Source organism: Spea bombifrons, chromosome 4, assembly GCF_027358695.1.
Source record: "Spea bombifrons isolate aSpeBom1 chromosome 4, aSpeBom1.2.pri, whole genome shotgun sequence".
NCBI classification, from domain to species: Eukaryota; Metazoa; Chordata; class Amphibia; order Anura; family Pelobatidae; genus Spea; species Spea bombifrons.
The window spans coordinates 10,380,405-10,393,202 of NC_071090.1; the positions used below are offsets into that span (position 1 = coordinate 10,380,405).

Sequence of the window (12,798 nt, forward strand, 5' to 3'; positions counted from 1 at the left end):
AATTATGCCATGAATGTTTAAATTCCCTTACTGTATTAACCTATATCCAAATATTTTGGAATTTTTAATACATTTTACATTTATGTTGTAACCTTATACAAATATATTCCTAATTAAGGATAATTTGTGGTTCAACTAACAACCAAAAAGAAAAAGAGCTTGGTAAAACATTTTAGAGTAATTTCTTCATCTCTTGTTGCTGTTGTTGAAGTTGTCCCTCTGTCCATGGCTCAGATGCAAATAAGATTACCACCCGATGTTACCATCTGATGTTTCTATTCCAAGTCTGGGATCGTCGGCATCAATAAGATTCTCTACTGGGACATTTTGATTTGGTTTGATAAATGTAAATTCACTTTCGCTTGCATCCAAAGCCACACAAACATCGTATGAGTATGGCAGAGGCAAAGTCCCATTGTTACATTGTGAGAATATTCTGGGATCAGTTTGAGAATATAGATTTGTAGCAAGAGAACCAAATGTTGTAGAAGATTTTGATTCCTTCAGTTTTGATATAATAACCAACATAACACTTAATATATATAAAAAGGAAATCAGTACTAAAGCAATCACTAAATACATTTGCATATTCGATGGAAAATCTTCATCACTAAGTTGATTGCTGAGTTTTGGAACCACCTGCTGAAAATTATCTGCAACGATGAAACTCAGTGTCACTGTTGCCGAGAAAGAAGGGTTCCCATTATCTTTTACCATAACTACAGCTTTATGCTTCAAAACATCTTTGTCTTGAAAGGCAGGTGATGTCCTAATCTCACCTGTGTTTTGACTAATGGTAAAAAGAGATAGTTCTGATACTTGATTTGGTATGAAATGATATGATAACCATGCATTATGTCCAGAGTCAGCATCCACTGCCACCACTTTAGTAATTAAAGAACCTTGTTCGGTAGCAAAAGGAACCAATTCAAACAATGTTGGACCACCACTTTCAACTGATGGATACAATATTCTTGGTGCATTATCATTCTGATCCACTATATAGATTAATAATGTTGTATTGCTACTGTGAGATGGGGATCCATTGTCTTTTGCAGTGACATAGATTATAAACTCCTTGTGCTGCTCATAGTCAAATGAGCGTTGAGCATAAAGAACCCCAGTTTCTATATTAATAGAAAGGTAAGCTGATACTGGTAAATCGTCTGCATTTGAGCTGGATATTGAATAAATAATTTTAGCGTTGTCTCCAGAATCTATGTCGGTAGCATGTATTTGGTAAATTGAGGCTCCTGGTAGATTATTTTCTGGTACATAGGCTTGATAAGTGGATTTCACAAACACTGGTGGATTGTCATTAACATCCAGTATATCTAAGCTGATGACTTTTGAACTTGAAAGTGGAGGAGATCCCCATCAGTTGCCAGAATTGTGATATTATAACTTGATACATTTTCTCTGTCCAAATCACTTGTTGTAACAATTCTGTAATATCTCCTAGAGGATGATAGGAATTGAAAAGGTGTTTTGTCAATGATTTGACAGTCAACTTCCCCATTTTCATCTGAATCTTGATCAAGGACTTCAATTAGTGCTACTAATGTTCCAGGCGGGGAATCTTCACTAATGAATGTCGATATTGAGGTGACAAATATCTCAGGTGCATTATCATTTTCATCTGTTATTTCTACTAACACCTTGGACTGAGCCACATGCCCACCACTATCTTTGGCTTGTATGGACATTTCATAATTTTGTATGCTTTCAAAATCAAACATTTTACTTGTCTTAATTTCTCCATTTGTAGAATTGATTCTAAATATATCATTATACCGTGATGTTTTTGTAAAAGAATAGGTAATCTTTGCATTGGATCCTTCATCCTGATCAGTTGCAGTTACATGAAGCACTATGGAATTGATTGGAATATTTTCACTTATACTGACTGTATATGTTTCTTGTGTAAATATTGGAAAGTTGTCATTTACATCCACAACAATAATCCTAATCAGTGCAGTGCCAGATTTCACTGGATTTCCTCCATCCAAGGCAGTTAAGATTAATTCATGAATACTTTGTGTTTCTCGATCTAAAGGTTTCTGTAAGATAAGTTGTGGCAATGTACTGCCATCACTACTGATTTTTTCTTTCAGTGTAAAATGTTGATTATCACTGAGTCTATAGGTCTGTACAGAATTAATGCCAATATCTGGATCTTCTGCATTTTCTAAAATAAACTGGGTTCCAGGTAGGGTAAACTCAAGAATTTCTAATGTGATGGTGTCATGAAAAAATATTGGAGAATTATCATTTATATCTTGAATTTCAATGTTTACAGTAAAAATATTTAAGGGATTTTCAGCCACTGCATCAAATGTTAATACACAGGTAGCTGCTCTCCCACACAGTATCTCTCTATCTATCCTTTGTTTAACATATAAGTTTCCATTTTCTAAATTGATAAAAAAATATTTTTCTGAAACACGAGAAACAATACGAAATCTTCTAAATGGGAGCTGATTAATATCTAATTCAAGGTCTTTTGCAATATTTGCTATGACCATGTCTTTTCCCATTTCTTCAGGAATGGAATAATGAAGCTGTCCAGAGACTGAATGACAAAGCCAAGAAAATAACAAGGAAAGAATTACTTGCCATCTGAATCCATTGCATTTCTGTAAATCCAGGACATTCATATCTGCCATTCTCATTACAACTTCTTTGATTGTAGATTAAGTTGTGTTTTAATTTGCAATCCGATAAAAGACAATATTGTTAGGTGGATGTAATAATCACATTGTGTTTGTTCTGTAGGAAAATCCAAAAATGGCTGTTTCTTGTGGATATGCAGTACTTATACTAGTGATGGAAATTGATCTCTAGTTCCATATTCTTCACCAAATTGTTAAACAGCGGCGCTCAGAGGCTTAACTGAGTAACTACAGTATTCAGAAATATTTTCTCCTGGCCATGCTTTTTGATATATTTCATATTCAATACAAGTATGGTGGTGTATCATTTATTTTCTCAAATCCAATTCATGGAAATTAACAAAACATTGTATAGCTGTACCATCACATATTGAGAGACGTTCTCTTTGGCACAATATGTCTTGCTGTTTATGGTTGACAGGCCTGCTAAAGCTAGTGCTTTTATACGAGGCTTCTATACAAGAAGTGTGCATTATCTTTCTCAATTCATGTTTTTCATGAAAACCAATTTTGGATTATGTTTAACAAATGGGGAAACTTTGTTTATAGAATCTTTGTCTTAGGCCAATTCATAATATCAGGAGCGTACATTATCACTTTTTGAAAGGACTTTTCGTGAATTTCCTTTTGTAAATATCAGTGGCACATTTTAAAGAACAGTTTTGATTGAATCGAATAAAAAAAATATGCACGTTTATATTTTACAATGAACACTAGCTTAATATGAAATATTTGCATACCTGGGAACGCCTTGGGTATGCCCCAGAGTCTCCATGTAAGGGATTACTTTTCTGGGTCTCTGTGTCACCTTCCTCTTTCTCTGGTTTAGGGAAGCAGCATTTAACCACCACTCCCTGTACACTTCCTCTCATACCAAACAGGTAATAATGATCATCAATTTAATATGTAGGTTAAAACACTAATCATTAACTTCAACCAAACTGTTTACAGTTTAATGTCAACAGTAAGCAACAAGACACAAGGTAGTTATACTGCATTCGCAAGGTTTCTCCAAGGCACTTTCAAGGCAGACAGGGGTTTCTAGATGTTTTGTCCAAGCTCTTTTGAGCACAAAGAAAACTGCAATATTGAGAACATAGTTGCAATATGAAGATGACTGTGACTTGTAACTGTATTTGTGCATAGAAGGACCCACAATCACGGTATCTAGCACTGGCGGTAGGGTATTCACATACGAAAACTCCTATTTTAAATACAGCAACTAAACTCCTAAACAGGCAAGACAATGCGGCGCAAAGGAAGTTTATAAAGCGTTAGTCAGATGACAGGGTAAAGGAGCAATCAGAAACAAGAAACCATTAGTCAATTCGGTTCGTCAAGTTCCAAGCTGAGTGGCTGACAGGCTGCAGCCACGTTCATAATTAAACTATTTAAAAAAGTTCATGCAGAGCACTCACACGGCTTGGCCGCATAGGACCCACAGTCTGATCCACACCATGTGAAGAGGAGTACGCCTCTGATGCGGGAGAGTATGTAAAAAAAACACAATATTGCTAAATGCAGCCTACCCAGTAGGTAGTGGAATGATTGTTGGGCTGATTGTTTGCTACCCCTAAACTAAAACTATTGATTTAATTACATAGATGGCTGTGCAGTTCATAAATTTATTTAATTAGCTACTAATTGTTAACTCTAAGTTGTAAGCTCATTTGAGCAGGGCCCACTTCACTTGTTGTTTCTATAAGTAAAATTATTATGTTATATACTAGACATGTGCAAATGGGCCAAAAACGATTTTGGATACATTTTTTTATTTGTTTTTGGCCCATTTGAATTGGCCAAAAATTTGGGGACGTTTTTAATTCAGGAATAAAATTTGTTGCCCAGTGCAATAATTCACTCTCACTCACCTTTTCACACTATCTCTCACGCTCTCATTTTCGTTCACTCTCTCACGCTCTCTAAATGTTTCCCTACCTTCTCTCCAGACTACTTCTGCCAACCACTTACTCTTCCACATCTTCTTGTATCGTTTCCATTCTCTTGTCTCTTCAATATTTAATCTTCTTTCTTCGTCCGTATCTCCACAGACATAACCCGGCAACTTCCACCAAAATAGCTGCACTGCTGTGTTGTATTCCCTGTTCCTCCAATCGGATCTGGAGAACTTCACCACAGCACCACCATTTTGCCGGAAGTTGCCGGGTTATGTCCATGAAAATGAGGACGAAGAAAGAAGATTAAGGATTGAAGATTGAAGATAGAATAGAGAAGAGAAGGGAGAAGGTAGAAGAAGATGCGGTAGCGGAAGCAGAAGAGGAAGTGGTCAGCAGAGAAGGTAAGGAAACATTTAGAGAGTATGAGAGAGAGTGAAGAAGAGTATGAGGGAGTGTGAGAGAATGTGGTCCCATGAATGTTGAATGAAAATTAAGAGCCTTTTGCTTTCCTTTTGTCCGATTCGGTGATTCATATGAATGGCTGAATTTACATAAATTCTGTAAATTTGCAATTCATACAAATCTGATTAAATAATTAAAATAACAAAGGGATCTGTGTATAGAAATCACAACTATCAAGTAAATGATAAAGATATACAAACCTAAAAAACAAGCTATGATCAACATTCCCATTCATCAAATATCTCTGCTTAGTGCCTCCAATATCCATACCAAAAAGAATAGCAGTGAAGTCATTAACTCTAAAAGCATAGATGAAAATGAAAAACAACTTCCAGAGGTCTCATCCAAAGTATGATTATTAATAAAATTATGTTTAAGTGATATCATTTATTGTGTATTTTATGGCAAAATACACAAATGGCTATCATAGTCATCACAATTTGAATGTAAAACCCTAAAATATTCAAGAAGTAAATGATGCTAATGGTCCAAAAACAATTTTTTGGTTTGCTTTTGGCCCATTTGTTTTAAAACACCTTGAGGTGACCTTAGGGCAAAATGACATCTCTTTGGGTGATGTCCTCAACCCTGATTGCAAGATCTGGGAGAGGACGTCACCGGAAGTGCCAGCATTTAAGGGAACGTTCTGCAGGGTTACATCTGTGGAGATGATTTAGATTTCAAATTGAAGAGTATCTTAGTGGCACAGTGATTATCATAGAGACCTAATTAAAAAACAGATCAGCCAAATCTCACATCTCATCAGCTAAACATTACATTCTTTTTCTCTCAAGATTCAAGAAATCACCCTGTTGGACAAATTAACTTGTTGTATCTTGCTAATGATATCAATCCATCAATGTATACTCTGTCTACAGTAATTTCATTTTTTGTACTCTATATAGTTAAACATTTTACTTACAAAAGTAACATAAAAATAAAAGATTTGTTTTTAAAACACTTTATATGCAAAATGTTAGTGTTAGACTTGATAGCCTTGCTTTCTTGTACTCACCTGCACAAGACTGCTAGGAGGTAATGCTTCTTTTAAATTTTCATTTCCAAGTCCTGAATCATCAGCATCAATAAGATTGTCTATAGGGATATCTTGGCTTGGTTTTATGAAAGTAAAGTCACTTTCTGTTGAATCCAAAGCCACACAAACATTATATGAGTATGGCAAGGGCAAAGTCCCATTGTTATATAGAGAATGCATCCTGGGATTAACTTGAGAATACAAATTTGTACTAAGAGATCCAAATGAAGGAGGTGATCTCAATTCTCTACACTTTGATATGATAACCAACATAACACTTATAATAAACAAGAAGGAAATCAATGCCAGAGCAATCACTAAATACATTTGTAAATCGGAAGACAACTCTTCGTCATGGTGTTTATTACTGTGATTGGGGTCCACCTGCTGAAAATGATCTGCAACAATTAAATTTAAGGTAGCTGTTGCAGAAAGTGAGGGATCTCCATTGTCCTTTACCACAATCACTACCTTATGCTTCAAAGCATCTTTCTCTTCAAGCATACGTGTTGTCCTAATTTCCCCAGTATGCTGATTAAGGCTAAATAGAGATGGTTCTGATACATGCAAAAAATAAAAGGACAGCCAGGAATTATGTCCTGAATCAGTATCCACCGCAACCACCTTGGTGATTAAAGAACCTTTTTCTGAGGCCAAAGGGATCATCTCAAACAAAGTTGATCCACCACTTTCTGTTGATGGGTACAGTATCATTGGTGCGTTATCATTCTGATCCACTATATGAATTATTAATGTCGCATTACTACTCAGAGATGGGGATCCACTATCTTTGGCTGTTACTTGAATTACAAACTCCTTGTGTTGCTCATAATCAAATGATCGCTGAGCATACAGAACTCCAGTTTCTATATTAATGGAAAGATAAGAGGACACTGGGAAATCTTCTGTATTGGAACTTGTAATAGAATAAATAATGTTTGCATTATCCACACTATCATTATCAGAAGCATGTAGACCATAAACGGAGGCTCCTGGTCGGTTGTTTTCCAATATATAAGCATGGTAAGTTGATTTCTCATATACTGGTGGATTGTCATTAACATCCAATATCTCTAAGCTGATCATTTTTGCACTTGAAAGCTGAGGAGATCCTCTGTCAGTAGCTAGGATTGTGATGTTATAACTTGATATTTTCTCCCTGTCCAAAGCACTTGTTGTAACAATTCTGTAATATCTACTAGATGACAATATTAACTGAAATGGTGTTTCGTCGAGTATTTGACAGTCCACATCTCCATTTTCCCCTGAATCTTGATCGTGGAGCTTAATCAGTGCGATCAATGTGCCTGATACCGAATCCTCAGGAACTGGAGTTGATAACGAGGAAATGGATATCTCAGGTGCATTATCATTCTCATCTGTTATTTCTACTAACACCTTAGACTGAGCCACAAGACCTCCTCCATCTTTTGCTTGTATTGACATTTCATAATATCTTGCTACTTCAAAATCCAATTTTTTATTTGTTTTAATTTCTCCATTTGTGGCATTTATGGTAAAAATACTGGTATAAGGAACATTTCCAGTTTTTTTTGTAAAAGAATATGTAATTTGTGCATTGGATCCTTCATCTTGATCTGTTGCTGTTACATGAATGACTGTAAAGTTGATTGGAGTGTTTTCACTTATGCTCACTTTATAGACTTCTTGTGTAAATATAGGTAAATTATCATTGACATCAGAAACAATAATTTTAATCAGTACAGTGCTAGATCTAATAGGCTGTCCTCCATCTACTGCTGTTAGAGTTAATTCATGAATATGTTGTATCTCCCGGTCCAAAGGTTTCTCTAAAACAAGTTCTGGTAATTTACTGCCATCCGTGCTTGTCTTTACATTTATTGTAAAATGCTGATTATCACTGAGCTTATAGGTTTGTACAGAATTAGTACCAATATCTGGATCTTCTGCAGTTTGTAAAACAAACCGTGCTCCTGGTAAAATAGTTTCTATAATTTCCAAATACAATGTATCATGGACAAATACTGGGGTATTGTCATTTATATCCTTAATTTCTATGTTTACTGTAAAAATATGTAAGGGATTTTCAACTACTGCATCAAACGTTAAGAAGCAGGCAGTTTCAGCCCCACACAATGTCTCTCTATCTATCCTGTCCTTAACATATAAATTTCCATTTTCTAAGTTGATATAAAAATATTTCTCTGAAACACGTGATGCAATACGAAATTTTCTGAATAAAAGCTGTTTAATATCCAATCCAAGATCATTTGCAATATTTGATATGACAGAGTCTTTTTTCATTTCTTCATCAATGGAATAAAGAAGCTGACCAGATACTAAATGACAAAGCCACAAAAATAAGAATAATACTACTTGCCACCAGATTCCTTGATAGTTCAGTAAATCCTGGGTTTTCATTTTAGCCATTCCCAGCACTGACAATGTTCAACTTCTTGATATTTTGTAATCCAGTTGGTAAGAAAATATATAATACAGGTTTTCTTATTTACAAGAATACAGATGAACATAGGACATGTATTGTTTCTGTTTGTGAGAGATTCAAAAATGGCTGTTATTCTTGCTACAGACCTTCAGTGTGTGCTAATAATGGAAATGATAGTGGATTTCTAGTTCCTTATTCTTTACCATGCTGGTAAACAGCGGCGCTCAGAGGTGTAAATGTGGAACTGCAATATTCAGAAATATTTTTTAAAAGCCAAACCTTTTTATATGTAATATGGTCTTTCATAATAAAAGTAGCACATCCTGTTTTTATAATACATTAAGTATTAAAAATACATAAATGTAACTATTAGCATTATATGAAAGGACTAATTTTCTTATATTTGCAATTATGTGTATGTCTTTTTTTTAATTTATCCTTTTAAGTGTTAGGGCTAGGCAGGTTTTTCCCTCCAGGGGCCAGGCCAGTTTTGCTTAGTTACATTTAGATGACAGCCCGAAACACTGTTTACACTATGGAAACATATGAAATGTTTTTGCAAGTTAAATTAATTAATAGATTTTCTCCACCTTATTACCCCATAAACTCCAAACCAAGTAACTTTCATACATGCCATCACCCCCCCCTTAGTAAAGATATCCAATAGATGTTGTTGTACATACATGTAAATTGCACATACTGTCCATGAAGGTTAGGAATACACAATATAGCACAGGGTAGGCAAAAACACATTTTTTTTTTATTGCAGTGGTGAGTGAATGGGTCTTGGGGATGGGGCATTTGTTACCCCACTATCCCTAATGCCAGCATGGTAGCAGAGATTAGGTTTTTTTTACCACATGCATGCAAGTGGCCATATTTGGCTTCATACTCCATGGGCTGATCGCTAACTAAAGGCAGCGAATGGAAATCCATGATATATATATATATATTTTTTTACATTTTTCTTTTGCTAGAGATATCGATTAATCCAAAGCTTACTTTTTTAGACGAAGCCAGAGTGAAAGTAAGCATGCTGATTTCCTCTTTAATAATAGTCCCAAGGAGGGGGACAGGTGGCTACCAATAAGCTCCGGAGACAACTAGCAGCCTCGTCTACAATACAGAAAAGTTACACGAGATAGTAGCGATGGTGTATTATTAGAACTGTGGTCCTTTTGGACTAGTTAAATAATATGTACTACATGCAGCTGGAACTCTTAAGAGTTAAAACAGGAGACCATTATAAAGATATTTTTCTAAAATTAAAATGGGGTTACTGTAATGTCGGAAGGAGTTGGATCCCGAAGGGCAGAGTGGACCAGGAAACCAAGGAACGGAGAAGAGGAGCAGTAGCGTAGTCAATAAGCCGGGTCTTAGCAGGAGAGCAATTCAAAGCCAAAATCAGAACCAGGAGCGAAGTCAGCAAGCCGTGTCAATGCCAGAAGTCCAAACCAAGAGCAACTAAAAAGCAGGGTCAGCAAGCCAGGTCAAAATGGAAATTCACTCTAAAACAGCAGAGGAGCATATACAATATGATACACAAACCAAGGGCATCCCAGTAGTGAAAGTCCCAGGCTTAAATAGTTGATAGGAACTGAGGACAAGGCATTTCCTGTAGGTAGGGGTCACCCTAGGCCATAAATGCGCCTCATCGATGAGATGCGTGTTCTTGAGAACATGCGGTTTAGTCTGCCGAAGGTTAGCGGGTTCGGCGCAGGTACCCACTTCCCGAGGAGGTCTGGAGCCCAGGGAGCCATTGGAGGAGGTCCTGCCATGGGAGCAGCCTGGAGGAGGGAGGACTGGAATGTTGCAGGACAGCGCCGAAGGTAAGTTCTTATAGTATCCTCCACTCAAGAGCCCCCTAGAGCGCCACAAGGGGCTCCACTGGGTTTATGAGGATACGTGGCGTGAAAACGACGAACCAGATGGGAAGCATGGACATCCGAGGCTGGCACCAAGGACCTTTTCTCCGGTCCGTATCCCTTCCAGTGTACAAGATACTGCAAAGTCCCCTTTAAAATCAAGGATGGAGCAAAGGTTATATTCAGCCATGGAACAGTGACAGGACCAGCCCTAGCCAGAGAATGGGAAAAATGATTAAAAATCACAGGTTTCAGAAGGGAAAGGTGAAATGAGTGTGGAATATGTAGGTTGCGTTGAAGATCTAGTTCATAAGTTACTGGGTTAATTATGTACCTGAAGTATTTTCTCACGGTGCTCTGGAGGCACAAACAGCTTTCCGGGTGGGGTATTGTCTGGAGTGGAGATATGCGCTGGAAAAATGAGGGAGGCTATGGCAGTAGTGACAGCAGAGATAATATGGTTGGCGGGTACAATGGGTTATGGCTCTCTTCCGTAGCAATACAGTAGATATGAGATAATGCATCCGCTTTTGTGTTTTAGAACCAGGGTGATATGAGATAACAGTTGAAGCGGGATACGAAGAGAGCCTACTGTGCTTGAGGGGGGTCTAGTCTCTTAGCATCGCTGATATACTGGAGGTTTTTGTGGTGTATGAGGATGGTAACTGGTAGGCGGGAACCCTCTAGTAGATGGCGCCACTTAGAAAGGGCTAGGGTGATCAGAAGCAGTTCGCGGGTTGATGATGTAATTCCTCTGAGCAGGAGAACATATTTTCGAGAAGAAACCACATGGATGTAGTGGTCCATCATATGTCTTATGTTGGGACAAAACCACCCCAGCTACAATTTGAAACGTGTCTACCTCTTAAACAAAGGGTTGAGAAATGTTGGGGTGAATGAGGAGACATCTCAAAGTGGATGGAGCACTGGTTCAGAAAGCCATGACAGCTGGCCAGATTTCTCCCCATATCTGGGAGGAGGAGGAAGACGATGCACAGGTGGGAGGCCCTAATCGGGAAGTGGTGGAGGGTGAGCTGCAGCAGCAATTGGACCTTGAGTAGGATCAGTCAGTGCAAGAGTATGCAGGGTCTGGATGAACTAGTCCATATTATGATCCAAGCTTTCAATCTAGACCTCAAAGGCAGACATCTTCTGGCCAATCTCTGCGGGACCCATCAATGACCCTTGGTACTGTAATTTTGGAAGGAGTTAGATTCTGAAAGGGGCAGAGTGGACCAGGAAACCCAGGAACGGAGAAAAGGAGCAGTGGCACAGTCAACAAGCCGGGTCATACCAGGAGAGCAATTCAAAGCCACAATCAGAACCAGGAGCATAGTCAGCAAACCGTGTCAATGGCAGAAGTCCAAACCAAGAGCCGAATCAGCAAACAAAAAGTAGGATCAGCAAGCCAGGTCAAAATAGAAATTCACCACAAAACAGCACAGGAGCATATACAATATGATACACCAACTAAGGATATCCCAGTCATGAAAGTCTCAGTCTTAAATAGTTGATAGGAAACTGAGAACGAGGCATTTTCTGTAGGCATATTCACAGGACCGCGCAGTGGCATTGTGCTCAGTATGCGATCGATCACGCGGTTTAGTCTGCAGAAGTGTAGTGGGTACGGCATGGGTACCTGCTACCCGAGGAGGTCTGGAACCAGCTCGGGTAGCCATTGGAGGAAGTCCTGCTGTGGAAGCAGCCAGGAGACGGCAAGACTGGGACGGCGCCAAAGGTAAGTTCTTAGAGTTTATTAGTGAAAGTCCTTTACAATCAAATATAGTAGCTCATTTTATTGTTAAATGTGTGTTATAGGTTCCCTATGTTACGATAAATGCTTAAGGGTGGCAATGAAATATAATACTGAAATAAAAATATTTATATATAAATATTATTGGATAGATAGAAAAATCCACAACAAAAATCAGTCAGGGGAAGTTGACACATGAAGGGGAATTTCTATAAAATGCTGAGCTTTAAGTGCCTGGTATTTGAATCAAATTAACCATGTTTTACATACATACGGAATTTCATAAACACGGATATTAAAATGCGATCATTGTGAAATGCTGTATAGATTATTTGCGATTTGTGCTTATTGTGCTTATTGAAATACTGCAGTTGGGGAAGTTTCCAGTTATTTAAATGATCAGCAAATATTTGATATTTTTTTGTCACACTATTTAAATAACTATTTGTCACAACTATTTAAATAAAATAAAAAGGTTAATCAAAACGTGAGCCTGCCAGCAGCCAGCTCTAGTGTGAAGAGGCTGCACACAAGGCCGCACTAGACCACAACTGCTAGAGGGAACCGAGGAAGTGGCAGAAGACTTGCCCTGTTGGATGTGTGGATCACTGTCAGGATGCTGAACCCAACAACTGACCAGAAGAATTGGCACTGGCAGAAGGCCATCCCAGACAGGGGACTGCC

The 12,798-nt window shown here is 37.9% G+C and overlaps 1 protein-coding gene and 1 pseudogene across 13 annotated transcripts in view; both read right to left on the reverse strand.

The window, feature by feature from the left end:
* Positions 1–12,798, reverse strand: part of LOC128492871 (protocadherin gamma-A3-like) — a 258,015-nt gene that overhangs the window by 106,613 nt on the left and 138,604 nt on the right. The window contains exon 1 of one of the 13 annotated variants that reach the window (XM_053465598.1): positions 6,048–9,410. The exons of the other annotated variants lie outside the window; for them this stretch is intronic. Coding sequence (XP_053321573.1) covers positions 6,048–8,480 — 2,433 coding nt within the window. The 5' untranslated portion in view covers positions 8,481–9,410. Of the gene's footprint in view, positions 1–6,047; positions 9,411–12,798 lie in introns of those variants that run through there. 13 annotated transcript variants of the gene reach the window in all.
* On the reverse strand, positions 247–2,986 carry LOC128490187 (protocadherin gamma-B2-like; annotated as a pseudogene).